Below are 19592 nucleotides of genomic sequence, written 5' to 3' on the forward strand. Positions count from 1 at the left end.
ACCCTACGGAAGGCATCGACAAAACCGGAAAACTCGTGAATCACGGGGTCATTCCTCTCCCATAAGGGATTCGCCCAGGCCAAGGCCTTGTCTGAGAGTAGTGAGATGAGGAAACCCACCTTTGACCTCTCAGTCGGAAAAGCGTAGGGGATTAATTCAAAGTAAATCCCCACCTGGTTAAGGAACCCACGACACTGACTCGGCTCACCCCCAAAGCGCTGTGGAAGAGGGGCTGAACCGGTCATACCTCTGGACACCGCGGGTGCCGCATCAGCCGCGGCGGTAGGCACAGCAAGCGGAACAGCAGCGGGAGCGACCACCGGAGTGACAACCGGCCTAATAACACCAGGAGTAAGGTGCGCGGTGCGTGCCAGCAGAGTTTGCAACGCCTGAGCGAACTGATCCAACAGGAGATCCTGTTGATCCAGTCTGGCAACCAACATAGGAAGTGAAGGCGTACCTGCACCGTCAGGATTCATGGCACTTGTGTAATGTCAGGGCAGGGCTGTGGAACGGACAGGTAGGCCTAGTGGCAGGGTAACGCACTGGCTGACGACAACCACCACCAACAGACTGAAGTCCCTCAGGGCGCGGAGTCTAAGTCCCAGGCTGCCCTTCACCAGGGCCCCTGATGGTGGGGATGGACTTGACGCAACCAGGGACCAGGTCGCGGCCCCCGAGACACCCCAGCTGCGGTAATGGCCGCCGCCAATGGCGTGTAGTTGGTGAGAATGACAATAGCGTAGTCAGACAAGCCGGGTCAATAACAACGGGACAAAACAGTACAGAACAGTAGACAGAGAATCACAGGTCACGGGCCGGGTTCAGCAACGGAAGGTCAGATCAAAGGGAAACGCAGAGAATGGTCTTAGTCACAAGCCGAGTCAGAATACCAGAAGAGTCACGAGCGTATACACAGAGCTGTAGCAAGACAAAGACACAAGACACAAGTGCAAAGAGCATGTGCAGATCCCAGGCTTATATGTACTCAGCCACACCCCTCTGGGGGATGGACCTCAGAGACCTGAAGGCATAAAAGATTCCCATCATGCTCAGCAGAAATCCAAGATGGATGCTAGCACATGGAGTAACATAACCTCTGGGAAAAGGTAGGACCTTGACAGTCTGGCCTTAGAATTCAGGTGCATGTGATGGTCCAAGGACTGAATCTGTATGTTCTATGACCACAGATTTGCAGCTATCTGGAGTGAAATTGGACATATGGCATAGCCTCAAAGGAGACAACCATGAGACCAAAATCCCTCCTGTATAAATGAATTGAGAGCTTCCTCTAGGCCAACAGGGTCTAGGTTAGAGAGAAAAGGGACAGAAGTTTGTCTGAGTTCAATACTTCACAGAGTCAAGATCAGCATCAGGCCCAGTACTCCCAGATGCTCCAATCTGTGAGAAGTGTTCAGTAATTACTTCCTCAGACTGAGGAGCCAACTGAAGTTCTTTAACAGTAGATTGTCCATATACTCCACAACATGAATCCCCTGAGCTTGGAGCAGAGCACAAAATGTGGCATGGATCTTAAGGAAGTCACCAGGCAGTGAACAGTCCAAAGGGACATGTGACAAATGAGTAATGCTGATCATCCACAGCAAACCACAAATAGCATTAATCCAGCAAGAAATGTGAATGTACAGGTAAGCAGATATTTATAGATGCCAGAAGATCCCCTAGAGGACAGAGGTAATGACTGCCTTGGAATTTGCTATGCAGAAATTTGAACCTGTAGGAAAAGGCTGATAGTCTTCAGATCAAGGATGGACTGAACTCCTTCATTCTGCTTCAGGAACATATGTGGGTTTGAGCAGAAACTTTGAAATCCCTGTGATGACACAGGGGTAATGACCCCTCAAGACAAGATCCTCTCAACAGCAGCAAGCAGGTCTACATTACGAGAAAGGTGGTGAGACTGCAGTTTATAGCCCCTGGACAGGACAGCCTGATTCCATGCATCCAACATTTTCTGAGACCAAAAAGAAAAGAAGGCCGAAAAATTGTTCACTGCAAAGAGGCCTTGACACCAATCTTGGCTGGCTTGGAGGGCCATGTCTTCTTACAAAAGTAGGCTCCTGTCTTAGGTGTGGCAGTAGAAAGTGTGAGTGGCAGTCTGAGTGCTGAGTGGTCTGAAAGGAACCATTCATAACCTGAGGGGTAAAAGACCAGAGGTAGAGGAGCAAGACATTTTTCTTCTCTGGGGATTAGATTACTCTAACCACCCATCATTTTCTTGATGCAATTATCTAGGGAGGAGGCAAACAGGCATTTGCCTTCAAAAGGTATCCATCAAGGCATTTCTGGCATGGAAACTCAGCTGACCAGCATTAAGGCCAGAGCATGTGAAGTGTATCTGCCAGGTCATTATTGCAGTAATGTCAGTTTAAAGGTCTAACTGTGGGCATCCATCAAGTAAGTTTCTCTCAGAAGAGACAAGAGGCCCATCACCTCAGGACACTAGCAAAAATCTAAGGTTAGCTGGGAGTGTGAGGGGTTATAGGGGGAATGTTCCAACTGCTTTTTTTTTTTTACCAATCACCTGAAGTTACAGTAGCTGCATAATAACAGTCTTAACAGTTTGAAGAGCCTGAATCCTGTACTGTACGATCAGGAAAGCAAGTGTTTGTGATTCGCTTCAGGGTTCATTCCAGTATGCTTCAGGTTTGCATGCGTATTTCCTCAGCTTTGCTTCTGATGTGTTTGAGGCTATTATGAGGATTGCTTTTGGTTTGCATGCAGGGCTACTGAGGGCAACATAAGAATGTTTTTTTGGAAAACCAGAGAGGAATTAGAACCTATGGCTGCACTTTTCTAAACCAGAACCCACAGAAACATATATATTGTAAGCAAACTGTACCACTAAATTCAATTGTAAACTTTTCTATGCTACAGTATATGCTGTGTGATTTGCCCCTTAATATACCATAGGAAAACCACAACAGTGCAAAGAGGCTCTTAAGATTGCCATATAAGATTTTATTTTTAATTCTGCCAAAAAATAAAAAAAATAGATTCCTCCATCCACACAAGCAAGGGTGGAATCCCCCCTGCCAGAATACTGTATTCTGACAGCAGGATTCAGAGCTGTCAGTATATACTGTAGCTGCTGATTGTCAAAAGTTTTCCATCGTGTTCCTTTGACATACGTTGAGTTAACGAGATGAGCAGGGATGACCATACCCTGCAGAACCAGATGAATTTTGATCCATCTTTGGCCACCTTTGTACAAATCTCTCACAGTAACACATAAATTCCCCTAAAGTGGTTGCAAAGCATTTCATGCATGAAGGTAAAAAACCTTCTGAGTGCAGCTCCCCTCTCAGCCCCCTTTATACTCACCTGAGCCCGATCCCAATCCACCAATATGCACAAAAGCAGCGGCTCCCCTGGGTCTCTCGCTCCTCATTGGCTGAGACAAAGCAGCAGGAGCTATTAGCGTGCTGGTCAGAGACCAGAGAAGAGGAGGATCGTGGCTACTCTGTGCAAAAGCATTGCACAGAGCAGGTAAATACAACATGTTTATTTGAAAAAAAAAAACCCTTTAGATTCACTTTAATACACAATGAACATTCATCTACCAGCTCAATTTTTCCTAGGAGGTTCTCCTTTTTTTATAATTGCAAATCAGCAGCACAATCTGAGATATGTGGGGGTGCCATTCACAATGAATGGCAGCCCTATGCATCTTCTACGCAATTTGGCTGCAGGTGTTTGTGGGTGCGGGAACAGATGCAATTCCTGCACGTGCAACCAGTCTGCACAGTGTGAACCAGGGCTTACACCTTGTTTTTAGCCATGCGTTTTTTTTCTTGTGAAGCCACACATGTTGCTTTCTGAATTTGGGGAGCTATTAACTATAAATGGCACCACAAGCACAACATACATTTTGTACATGTTTTGTGAATGGACACTAAGCTGCGTGATTTTGCCTGCATTCATGTGCTACACAAGTGGGATTGCAGCCTAACATAGTGAAAACAGGTGAAAATAATGAAAAAATCCTAAAATAAAAGTAATGTAGTCACCTCACTGAAGAATTAGTAAACTGCAAAATATTACAATTTTTAATTCAGAAAGCTAAAGAGGAGCAGTATTAAGGTATTTTTTTTTTAGGTTTCAATGTAAATTTACCATTTATTATGCACATGTGCTTTGATCTCTGAAGAGTGATCTGTGTTTGGACTGCTCTTCAAAGAGCATTTAACTGGCGGTATTGTCTCCCCACCACCTGCTTTAAGACTGAATCCTGCACTAGCACATGGTTGCGGGGTGCTTTAAGAGAGACCTCATTCACTTGAATAGGTCATGTTCGGTGGGCATAGCGCCAAGTGGTATAATTACTGCCGCAGGTATGGTATGTGTACATTCCCGGCTGCTGCCTCTGCAGGTGACGAGGGTAGCAGCTGGGGGGTGGTAAAAGCTTTACCGCCCCAAACTCATGTGTGAATGAGCCTTTAACTAACAGCCCAGCTCCGCAGATTATGCAGAGAGAAATGACCCTTCAGTGTAATCAGATGAGCTCCTCTGTCAGCATGACCACTGGCCCCACACTGAACCCTTCTTCCCTTAGATATCTCTTTTGCTACATTTTTTATCATTCATAAGTAAACCTTTAAAATTTGTATTTGTTCATTTTTTTGTGGTGCCACATTAAGGCCTCATGCACTCAAGATGTTTTGCCAACTCTCCTAGAAGCCTTTCCTCCTGGTAGCAGCGTTTTAGCAGAAAAAGCGCTAATGCCTTTAGGTGCATCAGGCGCTTGGACATTATTTTCAATGGCCGGAATAATAATTTATTCTGGCCAGTGAAATGCATTAACACTCAAGCACTAAACACACCTAGCGCTTAGGTGTGATTAACGCGTTAACAGTAGTGATGCACTGATACCGGTTTTTATCGGCGAGTAAAAGTAGCGATACTTCCGGTCAAGTACTTGCTGATACCGATTACTGATACTTTGCGGTGGGATTTGCGTCGATTTGCAGCAGCTAATCAATTCGATGCCGTCTCGCCCGACCTGTCATTGCTGCACGGAGAGGAAAGAAAGCGGGGGGGATTTGAAATCCCTGCCACTTTCTCTCCTCTCCTACCACTGACACTCAGAATGGGATGCCTGCAGGGAGGACGCAAAGATTAGCATGCAATTTGAACAGGAATGAGATTCCTGTCCAAATCGCATGTGGTTTCCCCACTGTTCCTGTGTGAGCCCAGGCTTGTCATAGCCCGAGTTCACACAGGAGTGATGCGGGATCGGTTACAGTATCGGGACTATTTTCATTAGTACTCATGAAGATACCCAGTATCGGCACTGATACCGGTATTGTGCATCCCTAGTTTACAGGCATGAAATGTTTTTTTCCTGCCAAAACACACCGCTGCTCCTGGATGCACTGGTAGTAGGTCTTCTTTCTGCTTCTAAACTCCTCTAAAAGACTATATGTGCATGGACGGACAGGCTAACATGCAGGGCTGTTTAGAGGCAGAAGAAGAATTGCCAAATGCCTGGAGCAGCGGAAAAAACATCCAGTTTTCATGAAGCCTAAAAAAAAAAAAGAAAAAAGAAAAACTGTACAGCAAACATAAGGCCTCTTTCACATATGTGGTTGTTCTGCCACTTGTAAATGCAGGTTTTTTTATTTTGAAATTCCAACACTCCTGGCACACAGATCACTTGTGTTTGTACATTGCATTTATCTGCGATTATTTGCAATTACATGCAGTTGCTTTTAGCTGCGGTAGTAAATTTTTGCCTTTTCTATAGCAACTGTTTACTTATTTTTAATCTGTACTGCGATTAACTGCGTTTATGTACAGATAGCTGCGGTACATCGCTCAACTTTATTTTTCCTAAACGCATAAAACCATATGTTATGAAAACGTTGCTAAACGCAGTGTGTGAATGGAACCATAGGGATGCATTGTCTGCATTTAACTGCTGCAAGTAAGTTCCTCTAATTGCAGCTGTAAAAGCTGAAATCTAACCGGCCTTACTGATTTAATGCCTTTAAAAAAAGGACACATCCCACTCACTATTCCATGGAAGAAAAGCTGCTGACCCTGGAGCCTGCAGACAATGGCTGCATCCCCATAAACGGCATCTATATCATTTTATGCTGTTAGCATAAATAATGGCACCTTAACCCTACATTGTCATATCTGGTAAGCTAAGAAAAATCTAGAAACAGCTTTTTAATGTACTTTATATGTTACAGAAATCTATAGAACCCCACTGCATACATGTTCAGAAGATGGCCTGTATGTAGCGTGTATGCATACCAAAACACCACATGGCACTGCAGGTACTGGTGACGTGATAACAGCTGCATGTATTCTATTCATTTAGATTTCGTCTTTCCTGTCTGCACAGTTTAGCATGTCTCAGTGGAATTTAATGAGACAGATGTTGCTGGTGTTGTGTGTGATGTTCCATAACGTACAGGACCGGCAGTCATGAGGTTAATGACTGGGGGGGGGATGGGGAGAGAGGTCTGTTAGAATGTTCTGGAGGATACGTTATCAATGTCTAGAGTTCCAGGTTTGTTCTCTAGAGCCTCTGGAATGAATAATTCAGGCCTGTGCTAAGGATAAGATGGCACTCTGTAAATATATGGCTATCCAAACACACGGCATCCTCCTGATTGTAATCATCCGTCCTTTCTCCCCTCTGACATATGAACTGCATATACATAGTAGAAGACTTTTGTGTTCTACAAGGCTCAGGGAAAGCTTATGAGGCCACCTGCTCCATCTACCAAAATTCTGCACATCCAAAGCCACAATTTATGTTCATTTCATCAGACGAGGTATGTCATAAAAGTGACATGATAATATAATTATACAAAACATTTAAATGGTTGTCATTTGGAACAGTAGACTCTGGTGCTGGTATGTTTCAGTGAAGGAAGTTTGGCATTTGGAGGATCCCAGGCAGCCTTTTTCAAATAGGATGCCTTCGGAGTTCTTCAGGGATGCCATAGCAAAAGGCCTAAAAATTGCCCCAAATTGCTTAAAAGATTTCAACAATCTGGCAGGTTGAATTTGTTTTTTATATAGTTTCACAAAGCAACAGGTTTTTATTGTATAGCATTACAACCTTGGGCACCATGCAGGCCAGCTGCTGACATCCTAACAAACCAATGAAGTCATAGGTTGGGCGCCTGAAGACATTCATTTTTGCCCCTCTCCTGCCCTTCTCCGTCAGCACCGGGGTCAGGATGAGGGAGAGAAACTGATGGAGAAGAGAAACCCTGGAATACTAGTCAGAACCAATGTGCAAAGGTTAACTTGCTTTGTAAGAATAAATCACCGCTAATGTTGGGTGTCCTACATGTGTGGATGATGCTGCAAAATGTAAAACTATTTCATTTCATTTTTTACATTTTAGAATTGGTTGCAGAATTCTAATGGGTGCCTTGACTGAAAAAAGATCAAGAAACACTGTACTGAATTATATCTTTATTCTCCCCTTAGTTGTGATTGTACTGAGACAATCCGAAGAGCTCTGTATCATGAAATGTATATAATAAACAATCAAAGTGATCACAAATGTAAACACGCCTCTATGGAGCTCTACCTTTTCTGTTACAATGGAGGAAGGAGAGGCGGTAGCAATCAAGTTTTATTAATGGTCAACAGCAGCATATTAAAGATATTAAAATATAGCCAAATCCTGTGTGTCTATACTTCTATGGATCACAAGAACGTAGTTCATTCAGGCTCTGCAAAGATCTCAAGCATATGGTCAGTATCCACCCAAAAGCCTGGACTAGCACCTGGCTCAGCCTTTTTAGCAATCCGCTGAGAGGCTGAGCCAGCTGTTTCCACACCCAGAGAGTGCTGGAGGGGCAGAGCAGAGAGCCGGAGACTGACAGCCACCAGCTCTCTGCTCATGAAACACTGAGAGCTGAGTGATCAGTGGTCTTTGATCGCTCAATTCTCAGTCTTACAGCCAGCGGGGGACAGATGCCGCATTGGATCGATGCTGCATCCACCTAGGTGAGTATAATTTATTTTTTTTGTTAACCCATACTTCTCTTTTAACAATGAACGATTTTCATTGACTGTCAGATACTTTTTTTTTTTAATACCCCCCCATCTCCTGTAATTCTGATCTCCAGCCTGTCTCTGTATGTAACCTGTATATTAAAGCAGTATTAAACTCAAAACTGACAGGCAGGGTTTTTATTACAGAAGAGACCCTATCAGTAGCTTCTGCCATAAATGCTTCCCGCTGCCTGTCAGCGGTAATATACACTGAGCTACACATCAGCAGTTCAGAATACATTCATGGTATCCACTCTGTGCCAAGGGGCTGACTTTGCTAGCTTTAGCCAGCTAGTAGACTGGGGTAGGTAGGGGCAGCACAAAACAATTAGCCAAGGGGAAAAGATGTATAAATCCTGGCCTGGAAGTACCCATTTATTGTAAAACTCTAACCATGTTTTATACTACACTCTAAATATGGGTGTAACATGAAGCAGGGTGAGAAAGGTGGTGTTAGCTTTTAAAGCTCCAGTTATTAAATGCCAAGTGATGTTAGCAAAGAATGTGACTACGTCCTTTTAGATCTCTGCCCTGTCCCTCCCAATAACATTACCTAAAGCCAATTTGAGTTACAAAATAGTTGTGTAAGAAATAATGTTATTTTGAAGCCCAAGCAACTTTGAATATAATGCTCAAGTCCCACAGGATCCTACTCCCAAAAAAATTCCAACTCCGCCAATATCTCTTTTTCTGCAGCATTACACTGGAGCACCAGCCAAACGGCTAAACACACCTTTGTTTGTCATTTTGTTTAGTCAGTGACACACAATCCTGCTGTGCATCACAGTAGGGAGGGCGACTCCACTACAGGGGAGAACTGACCATTTGGAAACTCGGGCACTGCCCGAGGGCCCGGGGTCAGTAGGGGGCCCCATGAGATGCCCCTGGTACCTTTTTCATAGGCTTTTTTGAGTTTGGGCAAGGACACAGGGGTCCCATGATCCCCTATTGCCCGGGGGCCCCATGAGTTGTCAGTCCGCCCCTGCTCCACTATTTATGCTTTGCCTAAGTTTGGAAGATGTAGTATGTCTGCTGCAGACAGGAGGATCCATTTCCTCAGTCTCCTCTCCCTCAGTGATCAGATTGCAAAATTGTAACTTTGTAGCCAGCCCAGAGGTGAAAAGTAGCAACAGGAGACTGATCTGTGTCAAACAGTCAAGAACACTGGATTTAAATGACAGTGCCATCTCTAAGTCAGTAACTAAGAGTAGAAACTAGATACGGTCCATGCATGTTGCCTGCACAAAGATGTCTCCATACTTATGGAGAAAACGCAGATCAAGGCATCAAACTCATAAGTACCTAGAAGTGTCACCCTGGCACATTATATAAAGTATGTACTCCATGCTGTTACAAAATAGTTAGATATAATACTCACCTATTGCACTGACTACTCTAGTGCAGGGGATGACGTAATCATTCTATGACGAGATCCTGGGAAAAGCTGAGCACTCCAAAGCTCAGTAAAAAAAATGCTGCAGTACTGTGCAAAATTGTCTTCTCATCGAGATATGGGCAACTCAATATTCTCCAGGATCTTGACAGACAGATGGTGACAGCACCCTTGCCTAGGCATCATGGGCAGAAACTGAGGATAAGATACAACTGGCCACACATACTTTGTTCAGGCTGAGAGAAATCCACCAATTCTCCCATCCATGCCAAGCAATATGGATAGAGGAATGTCAGGTGCTGGTTACTGAATATCTGAACAGTGCTTCCAATGGACTGGGCGCAAGTGCTAATCGGTCAAGATTTTTCGGATCAGCTCTTCTCAATAATAAATTTAATAATTGACTTTTTTTGAGTGGGGGTGCTGAAATTTGAGTAGTGTATGGCAAGCTTAAGCTGGCCATACATGGATTGAAATTTGGCCAAATTTTGATCCATGTATAGGCACTGTGGTTGAACAGAGGTCAATCTACCGATCGACTTCTGTTCAACCAGCCTGTTGGAAAAACATCTGCTAAATTAGTGATATAGGCCATAGGCTGTAGTCTGCAGCACTGATTAGTATATTCTGACCACGGGGAAGTCTCCCCACTGTTGAAAAACAATGACATAGTGACAGCATTCAACCAGATCAATTTTTTTGTTCGACTCGCTGATTGATAAAAAAAAAACTGACCGCTCTATGGTCAAATTTAAAGTGTTACTAAATCCAGGACCCTGCATTCACTATATCTGGTCTCCCACAGTACACAGAACATGGAAATGCTAATATTTTAGTAAATATAAACTGCTAAATACCTTTTCAAATCAGCAGTTAAAGCAGTCTTGTGACTTTTATCATTGTCCAGGCGAGCACATGGTAAAGCTTGTAGGAGGAGTTTTCTTTCTCCTCTAGGAGGATGCAGAGCCCCTGACCTCTGTCTGGACAGTGCTGATTAGCCCTGTGCTGATCACATGCACTTTCCCAAGAAAAAAGAAAATCTCTCTAGCAATACACACCAAACTGAACATATGCAGAGAGTCCCCACACAGCATGTCTTGTCAGGAGATAAGAGGGGGCACTGGAAGAAGGGGGGGATCAGATAAGTCAAGATCAAACAGCATTTTTACACAATGCAGAGAATTAACCCCTTAGGTTCCACAGTGAGTATACCAAGCTTGCTCTACGGCATATACAGACTGATTGTACTGTTGTGGGTTTAGTAACACTTTAAGTCCCCCAACCACCACAGTTTTTTTTAGGTTAATGCAAGGAGAATGGGCACCTAAATAGTAAGGTACTCCTTAACATGCATGCTGATGAAAAAATATATTCCAAGTCAGGTGCAAGTTAACATTTGACAGAAATCCAGAATCTGCAGTCACTTCAAAGCTCCAATGCAAAATAGAGTTAAATATTATCCAATATAAAACTATTGCTGACAATGTTATGAACCTCTCCCCCCCCCCCCCCCACTTCCATTTGATTGGAATGAGCAGTGCAAGTCAGTTTTGGTCATGGGCACTCTTATGCACATTACAAATCCCATAGTCCATCTCAGAAAAGGGCATTAGAGGGTGGCTACATTCCTACATATAGTGGGACCATGAAGAACAAATGTAGCCACCCTTTAACAGGGAGTTGGATCACAGCAGCGAAAAAAAAAAAGGAAAAAAGAAACCTGGAGATTTGGAGGAAGCTGAGAACAATATAAGGGACTATTTGAGTTAAGAATACATTTTTATTTTAAACCAAAGTTTACTGTCACTTTACCTGACCTTTTTTTTAGTGTAACATCTTTATTTGCTTTTTCCAGATGAAATAATCACCTCTGCAGTGCCTTCCACATGAAACAGATTCATGTAGTCCCACCAGGCCTCTTCCTGAGCTGACACTTGCAATGAAAGATATGCTGTAGGCCATGCTCTTATATACTGACCATGAATTGTTATTTCACTCCTGCCATTTATATGTCTGGCCTATAAGCAACAAAATACTGAATACAGGCTGGGATGGCATGGGATGTATGCCAGATGTTATCAGGTCAGGAGAAAACAGACAGCCAACAAATTACATAGACAATTCTATAAATTATCCTTAGTTATTCCCCTTCCATCTATAACAATCAGCACCATTTCCCAGTTTACAAGTCTTGCAACCCACCATTAATTTTACAGCCATCAAGCCATGATAGCAGCCATTATCTGATATGTGGGGCACAGTCTATCTTTGTGCTGTAGCCCAGAATACCCATAGTGCCTGGTGGGGTGATACACAGGGCCAACAATTGCCATCCATTCACATGAACCACCTACAATCAGAATGCAGCCATCTCCTCCAAAGAGGATGTCATACATTATGATGTCAAAGACCAAGCTAATGAGCGCTATGTGTGAGTCACACAACAGTAAGATCTCATTTCCTGTCAATGCTATGTTTGTATAACAACAACAACTTAATGGAGCTGATGAACACAGTGCACTGCGTACACATGGGCTTATGACATATTCATGGTTAGCCAACCTATTTATATACACAGAATTGTGCACATCAGTATCCTTCTACATTGTATTATTTAATCCATGCGGAAATATTCAAAATAACTGTCACAAGAGCCTGAATGTTCTACACTGAATTATCAAGAGTGTAATACATGTGTTAGACAACTACAATAATAATGTTCTATTTATAAACACTGGTGATCATGTACAGCAGATGGACCAATACAATTATCCACATGTATTCTGAGTTCTCCCATACAATCCATTGGCTGTTAATAATAATGGATTAGAAATAATGACAACTATAAGAAAATATAGAACACACAAGTACAACTATGGCAGGATATAAGAATAGAGTAAGAACTAATACAAGTATGACAGGTATATAAGAACATAGCACACATGAATACAATTATGACAGATTTAAAAGACTATAGAACACACCAATATATTAATGACTGGTAGAAGATAATATAGCATGAACCAATACAATTATGACAGGTATATAAGAATATAGCATGAACCAATACAATTATGACAGGTTTAAAAGACTATAATACACACCAATACATTAATGACTGGTATAAGATAATATAACACACTCTGATACAAGTATGACAGGTATAAAAAACTATAGCACACACCAATACATTAATGACTGGTATAAGATAGTATAGCACAAACCAATACAATTATGACAGGTATATAAAACTATAGTACACAAAATACATTAATGACTGGTATAAAAGAATATAGCACACACCAATATATCAATGACTGATATAAGATAATAAAGCACACACCAATATATTAATGACTGATATAAGCAGGGGCGGACTGACAACTCATGGGGCCCCCGGGCAATAGGGGATCATGGGGCCCCTGTGTCCTTGCCCACACTCAAAAAAAAGCCTATAAAAGGTACCAGGGGCATTTCATGGGGCCCCCTACTGACCCTGGGCCCTCGGGCAGTGCCCGAGTTCTCTAATGGTCAGTCCGCCCCTGGATATAAGATAATAAAGCACACACCAAAGAAGTATGACAGGTATATAAAACTATAGCACACACCAATACAATTATGACTGTTGTAAGATAATATAGCACAAACCAATACAATTATGACAGGTATATAAGACTATAGCACACACCAATATATTAATGACTGGTATAAGATAATATAGCACACACCAAAGAAGTATGACAGGTATATAACTTAGATATATCTTAGATTGTAAGCTCCAAGGAGCAGGGCCCTCCTAACCCTCTTGTATTGAACTGTATTGTTGCTGTATTGTTTCCCATTATATTGTAAAGCGCTGAGCAAACTGTTGGGGCTATATAAATCCTGTATAATAATAATAATATAAAACTATAGCACACACCAATACAATTATGACTGGTATAAGATAATATAGCACAAACCAATGCAATTATGACAGGTATAGAAGACTATAGCACACACCAATATATTAATGACTGGTATAAGATAATATAACACACTCCAAGTATGACAGGTATATAAGACTATAGCACACACCAATATATTATTGACTGATATAATATAACACACTCCAATACAAGTATGACAGGTATATACAACTATAGCACATACAATACATGAATAGCACTCTCTGGTCCTTACCTGGTAAGCATCTAGCTGTTCATCAGTAAATATAGTTTGCTTATTTCCCATGTTAAATAAGGGATCTTTGCTCTCCTGAAATGCATCACACAGGGAGAGGCAGCTGGAATATCTAGTATATGCATTGGCATTTACAAGGAGGCAGATGGGGTAGTCAGGGACATCAGGGTCCTTGATAAGAGGACAGATGAGATTCAGTGTCAGATTTCAGAAGCATCCACTGGGTTGTAGATGAGATAGTTGAGGATGGTGTGTGGATTTCTCGGAATTCTCCTTGATGCTCCTCTACCAGCAGCTTGCAGTCTCCAGGATGTCTGTGCATGTTCTGTGCTGCTCAGTTCATCAGTAAGGACAAGACACTCCCTCTGAATTGTTACAGCTCAGCACTTCTGTCACAGGCCACTAGATGTCGCAAAGAAATCACAGAGCCAATGATCAGTCCTAACCCCAAAATCAGGACTAATTCCAGGGTTCTGCTGAAATAATTAATTCGTGAATGAAACTTTCATATCTGAATATTTTTTAATTTTGAGAATATTAAAAAACCCAAACATTTATTTAAAAATATAGACATTGCTACATATACCTGCCCTCATGTTGTAAAGTGCTGCGTAAAGTGTTGGTGCTATACACTCACCGGCCACTTTATTTGGTACACCTGTTGTATTGCTTGTTACAACAAATTGCCAATTAGCCAATCACATGGCAGCAACTCGATGCATTTATAGTCATCTAGACGTGGTGACTTGCTGAAGTTGAAACAGAGGATCAGAATGGAGAAGAAAGGGGATTTATGTGATTTTGAACATGGCATGGTTGTGGGTATTTCAAAAACTGCTGATCAACTGGGATTTTCACACACAGCCATCTTTACAGTTTACGGAGAATAGTCCGAAAAAGAGAAAATATCCAGTGAGTGGCAGTTGTGTGGACAAAAATTCCTTGTTGATGTCAGAGGAGAATAGGCAGACTGGTTTCTGCGACATTCAGATGGAAGGGTCAGAATTCGGAGGTAACAAACATGAAAGCATGTATCCAACCTGCCTTGTATCAACAGTTCAGGCTGGTGGTGGTGGTATAATGGTGTGGGGGAAATGTTCTGGGCACTAGCAAAGTGTACCTTATAAAATGGCCGGAGAGTTTATAAATCCAGTATAGTAATAATATACAATTTGTAATTTATTGTTATTTAAGTTTCCTTTCCATGTCAAGCTCCATTTGCTTTGGTCTTCTAAAACTACCAAAACACCTAAAAGCTGCTTCCTTGTACCAGACAAAACTGGAAGCATTCTGTACTCTGCACAGAAATTCCATTATTTGCTCCCTTGTTATTTAATGCCTCAACTATTGCAAGCTCTCCCCTTGGTGGCCTTCCCTTACACAGGGAATCCCCCCACCAGTCTATCATAAATGCTGCCAGACTCATCCACTTTTCACAACCATTCAGTGCTGCCACCCCTCTCTGCCAATCCTTCCACTGGCTTCTGCTGATCCAACAAATACAATTCATAACACATACAAATCCATCCACAACTCTACCCCAAGCTACTCTACCAGCTACTTCTAAAACTACCACCCAAACTGTCCTCTTTATTCCTTTCAGAACCTCTGCTCTCTAGCTCTCTATTGACCTCCTTTTGTGCTTGCCTCCAGAACTTCCCCAAAGCCTCTCCCATCCTTTGGACCTCCCTACCCCAATCTGTCCAACTATCTCCTAGTCTGTTTGCTTTTCGTTGATCCCTAAAACTCAACTACTTAAGGAAGCCTATCCCGCCTCCACCTAAAAAAATCTGTACTTATACTTTCTCCATCAGTTCATCCCTGACAGTTATTACCTTTTAAAGCAAAGTGTCAAAATCCTGTGCATGAATGTGAAGGACCAGAGACAGTATTCCTATGTGTTTTGTGAGAACTTGCATCAAATGGTAGAGCTTTTCCAGCACACAGCCACTCGCTTTCTTCTTTTTTTAAGGGCCTTTTAGTCCAATTTTATTTAAAGGAAAGTTCCATACCATAGGTTTCCCACGCAGGGGTATCCACCATCAAAACAAATTAAACAAATATTCAGCCTCCTGGCTCTCTCAGGTATACAGCCCCATGCTGCTCTGGCTCCCACCTCTCCTAGGTGGAGCCCTCCTGACTCCTAGGCAATGACTTCCTGTCTGCCGCTGTGGAGGCCAGACCCATGGTTAGGCCTCTACAAAAAGGCCTGCACACACCTGTGCAATCAGTGTGCTGGTTGATCACAAAACATGGTCTCAGGTCCCAAAAAGAGCTTTACGAACCAAAGAGAAAACTGACAAACAAGTTTCCTCTGCATTAAGCAAACAACCTGGAGCCCCTCAACCTGTATAATGGAGAATCCTGGGTTATAACCTTGCTTTAGACCATGGCAGGATACTGCACTGCCACAGTATGTTAAGAAACACAACCAGGCAATATGTCAGGCCTTGCTGCCCTCAAATGGCTGGGGTAGTCCAAATAGCAACTGCAAAGAGACAAACAGAAAGCATACCAGCCTAGTGTATCATCCCAAAACATGCTCACAAGGATTTTACACCTGAACAATAGGGCCGGATCTAGCTGGTCTTATATGGGGGTGCAGTAAACAATTTTAGGGGGGGGGCAGAAGATTGGAGGTCAGCAGGGCAGCATGCAAAAACAGGAATCAGTAGTGGAGTGTACTGGGGGTCAGCAGGGCAGAGGACAGGAATTATCAGAGCAAAGGGTAGAGATCAGCAGTTGTAGGGCAGTGTACAGGGGGTCAGCAGGGCAGAGGACAGGCTGTCAGCAGAGCGGAGAACAGGGGTCAATATGGTAGTGTATTGCAGGGTTCAGCAGTTTGTAGGCCAGTGTACAGGGGGTCAGCAGAGTGAAGAACTGGGGTCAGTATGGTAGTGTATTGCAGGGTTCAGCAGTTTGTGGGCCCGTGTACAGGGGGTCAGCAGAGTGAAGAACAGGGGTCAGTATGGTAGTGTATTGCAGGGTTCAGCAGTTTGTAGGCCCGTGTACAGGGGGTCAGCAGAGTGAAGAAGAGGGGTCAGTATAGTAGTGTATTGCAGGGTTCAGCAGTTTGTAGGCCCGTGTACAGGGGGTCGGCAGAGTGAAGAACAGGGGTCAGCATGGTAGTGTATTGCAGGGTTCAGCAGTTTGTAGGCCCGTGTACAGGGGGTCAGCAGGGATGAGGACATATATGTTTTTAACCACTTGCCCTCCAGAAGATTTACCCCCCTTCCTGACCAGGCCATTGCACAGTCATGCAACACTGCACCCAAATGAAATGTACGTCCTTTTTTTCCCACAAATTGAGCTTTCTTTTGGTGGTATTTGACTGCCATTTGATTTAAGCCAAAATGTATTCTGCTACATGTCTTTGCTAAAGAAATACCCAATATGTGTAAATTAATTGGTTTAGTTACAGCACTTACAAATGGCAGTATTTATACTGGGATTTCTTTTTTTTAATAATTTTACTAGTAATGGCATTGATCAGGGACTTATAGCAGCACTGCGGGACACTGGGGGGAACTGACTTGGTGTTACTGACATCCGCAGTGACACCAATACAGTGATCATTGCTAAAAAAAAAGCACTGACACTGTACTAATGGCACTGGGCAGGAAGTTGTTAACATGAGGGGCAATCAAAGGGTTAATTGTGTGCTGTTTCACTATGTCCTGTGTCAGTGTACTTCCCTGTAAGCACACTGCTATGCACAGCCATCCAAAGCAGTGTGTACGAGCCAACTGGGAGAACTGTTTTGTTTACAAACAGTTCTCCTCCCCGTCAGAGAGCCTCGGCAATCACCGGTCACCGGCGAGTAATCACCGGCCAGGACCCGGTGATTGACAGCCGCGGCAGTGAATGGTGGCGCAGGTAGGGCGTGCAAGCACCCCCTACCTGGAAATGCAAAATCACGTATATTTACGTGATTTTGCGCACCTGTGCCGCCCTGTAGCAGTATTTCTGTTATAGGGCGGTCGGGAAGAGGTAAAGGCAAACTTAGCTTATAAACAGTATAAATAATATGTAAACGTTGACAATATTAACAATACTCATAACAAGTAATCTGTCTGGCTTTACAATTAAAAAGTCAAAGCAGGATGACAAAATGTGAGCAAGACTGGGATTATGAAAGACATGGGGCACCCTGGGAAAGAACAGAGAAATAAATTCTGTGGCTGGCCAGTTGGAGGGTCTTAAGGGGGGATTGAACAGAATCTGTGTCTGCTGTATACAATGCACACCTATACCACAGTACTCTTACCCACAAAATACTAAATACTGTGCCACAACCCACAGTCTCAAAGACACAAACCTCAGGACAAAGGAACAGTTTTTTAATTACGGTAAATGTTTCCAATTCATATGTTTTTATGCACACAAAAAGAATATACCAGTGAGGTGACAAAACTGGCCAGTGGGTAAGGGGTGTGAAGTGCAAGACTGTCAATTCTGCTGGGAGCAACTTTGTAAAAAAAATGCATATTATGCTGCAGCCTCATGGTACAGTGGTAAATTAGACCCAGAGAGATCTCAGACGCCAAAGGGTCCAGGATCCACGAAATGGATTACGTGTTTCGAGGGAACTCCTCTTCCAAAGAGCCACAATGAGGCTGCAGCCTGATATTTTTAAGTTTTTAAACATTGTATGTTTTTACCTAATTTTTATTAAATTAACCTTGGGATAATGCACTAGCTCTTTCTGTTTGTCTGTTTGCAGTTATTACCTGTTGTATCACTAGATTGTAAGCTCTCAGGAGCAGGGAACCCTGAACTTTTGTGTATTGAATTGAATTGTAACTGTACAGTTTTCTTTTATTTTTTTAAAGAGATACAGAAACTGTTGGCACTATATAAATCTTGTACAATATAAATTCCACTATACATCCTGTAATAATAGAAAAAGTATAATAATTAATTATTAAACACTGTTTCCCCCCTCCTCCTACCTATGCTGTATACTGTTTGTAAAAGAGATCTTCGTAAATACCTTTTCTTGAATCTTCTTCAGTCCAGTCGCATGATGCAGAAGCAGCGGCTCCCCTGTGTCAGTAAGCAGCTGTTCCAGTGGAGAGGAGGGAGCCCCGACAATGCTGGGGCAATGGATGCTGGTGACTTTACGGCTCTAGCATGTCAGTCCTATTGTTAATTGTTTGCTGACACTAGAGAACCGGAGCTTCTGCATCATGTGGCCGGATCAAAAGAAGAACAGGTATTTACACAAACAATACAAAGCATAGGTAAGAGGAGGGGGGAAGCAGTGTTTTTAAGCAGACTTATATTTAGCCTAAACTTCTACTTTATTGCTTTTCTAGGAAGTCTGCACTGAGCTTGAAGTTAAACTACAGTCATCCCCTGCAATTTCATGTTTGATGTGTAGGTTTCTTGCAGGGGCGCAGACGCTGCTTGTTTTCTTCTTACAACACTGAAATTGATCAAGCCAAGATAATGAAGGCTAAACCTATGCTTACCTGGTAAGGATTATATCAACAATTAAAAACTTCTTTCAGCGTTATGGTTTAAACACAGGGGCGGAATGACAACTCATGGGGCCCCGGGGCAATAGGGGATCATAGGGCCCCTGTGTCCTTGCCCAAACTCAAAAAAGCCTATGTAAAAGGTACCAGGGGCATCTCATGGGGCCCCCTACTGACCCCTGGCCCTCGGGCAGTGCCCGAGTTTCCAAATGGTCAGTCTGCCCCTGTTTAAACATCATAACATCGTAAATTTGGGAATAAATGTTTTTCATACATACATCTAGCCAGGGGCGGACTGACAACTCATGGAGCCCCCTCGCCCACACTCTAACCACACCCAAAAAAGCATATAAAAGGTACTAGGGGAATCTCATGGGGCCCCCTACTGACCCCGGGCCCTAAAGCTGTGCCTGAGTGCCTAAATGGTCAGTCCACCCCTGTATCTAGCCAACGCCACCAAGAAGAAGAGGGGAGTAGTCATAGCCATT

At 43.0% G+C, this 19592-nt stretch overlaps 1 protein-coding gene across 2 annotated transcripts in view; it reads right to left on the reverse strand.

Moving 5' to 3' along the window:
• CIB2 (calcium and integrin binding family member 2) overlaps positions 1-18735 on the reverse strand; it is a 51060-nt gene extending 32325 nt beyond the window's left edge. The window contains exons 1-2 of one of the 2 annotated variants that reach the window (XM_089671452.1): positions 18618-18735; positions 13625-14026 (exon numbers count right to left, since the gene is read on the reverse strand). In XM_089671452.1, the coding sequence (XP_089527578.1) occupies positions 13625-13675 (51 nt within the window). In that variant the 5' untranslated portion in view covers positions 13676-14026; positions 18618-18735. Of the gene's footprint in view, positions 1-13624; positions 14027-18617 lie in introns of those variants that run through there. The other variant, XM_089671451.1, reaches the window with a different exon arrangement.
• Positions 18736-19592: the final 857 nt, after the last annotated feature.

Source organism: Staurois parvus, unplaced genomic scaffold, assembly GCF_062004578.1.
Source record: "Staurois parvus isolate SC_StPar_1 unplaced genomic scaffold, SC_StPar_1.0 ptg000105l, whole genome shotgun sequence".
NCBI classification, from domain to species: Eukaryota; Metazoa; Chordata; class Amphibia; order Anura; family Ranidae; genus Staurois; species Staurois parvus.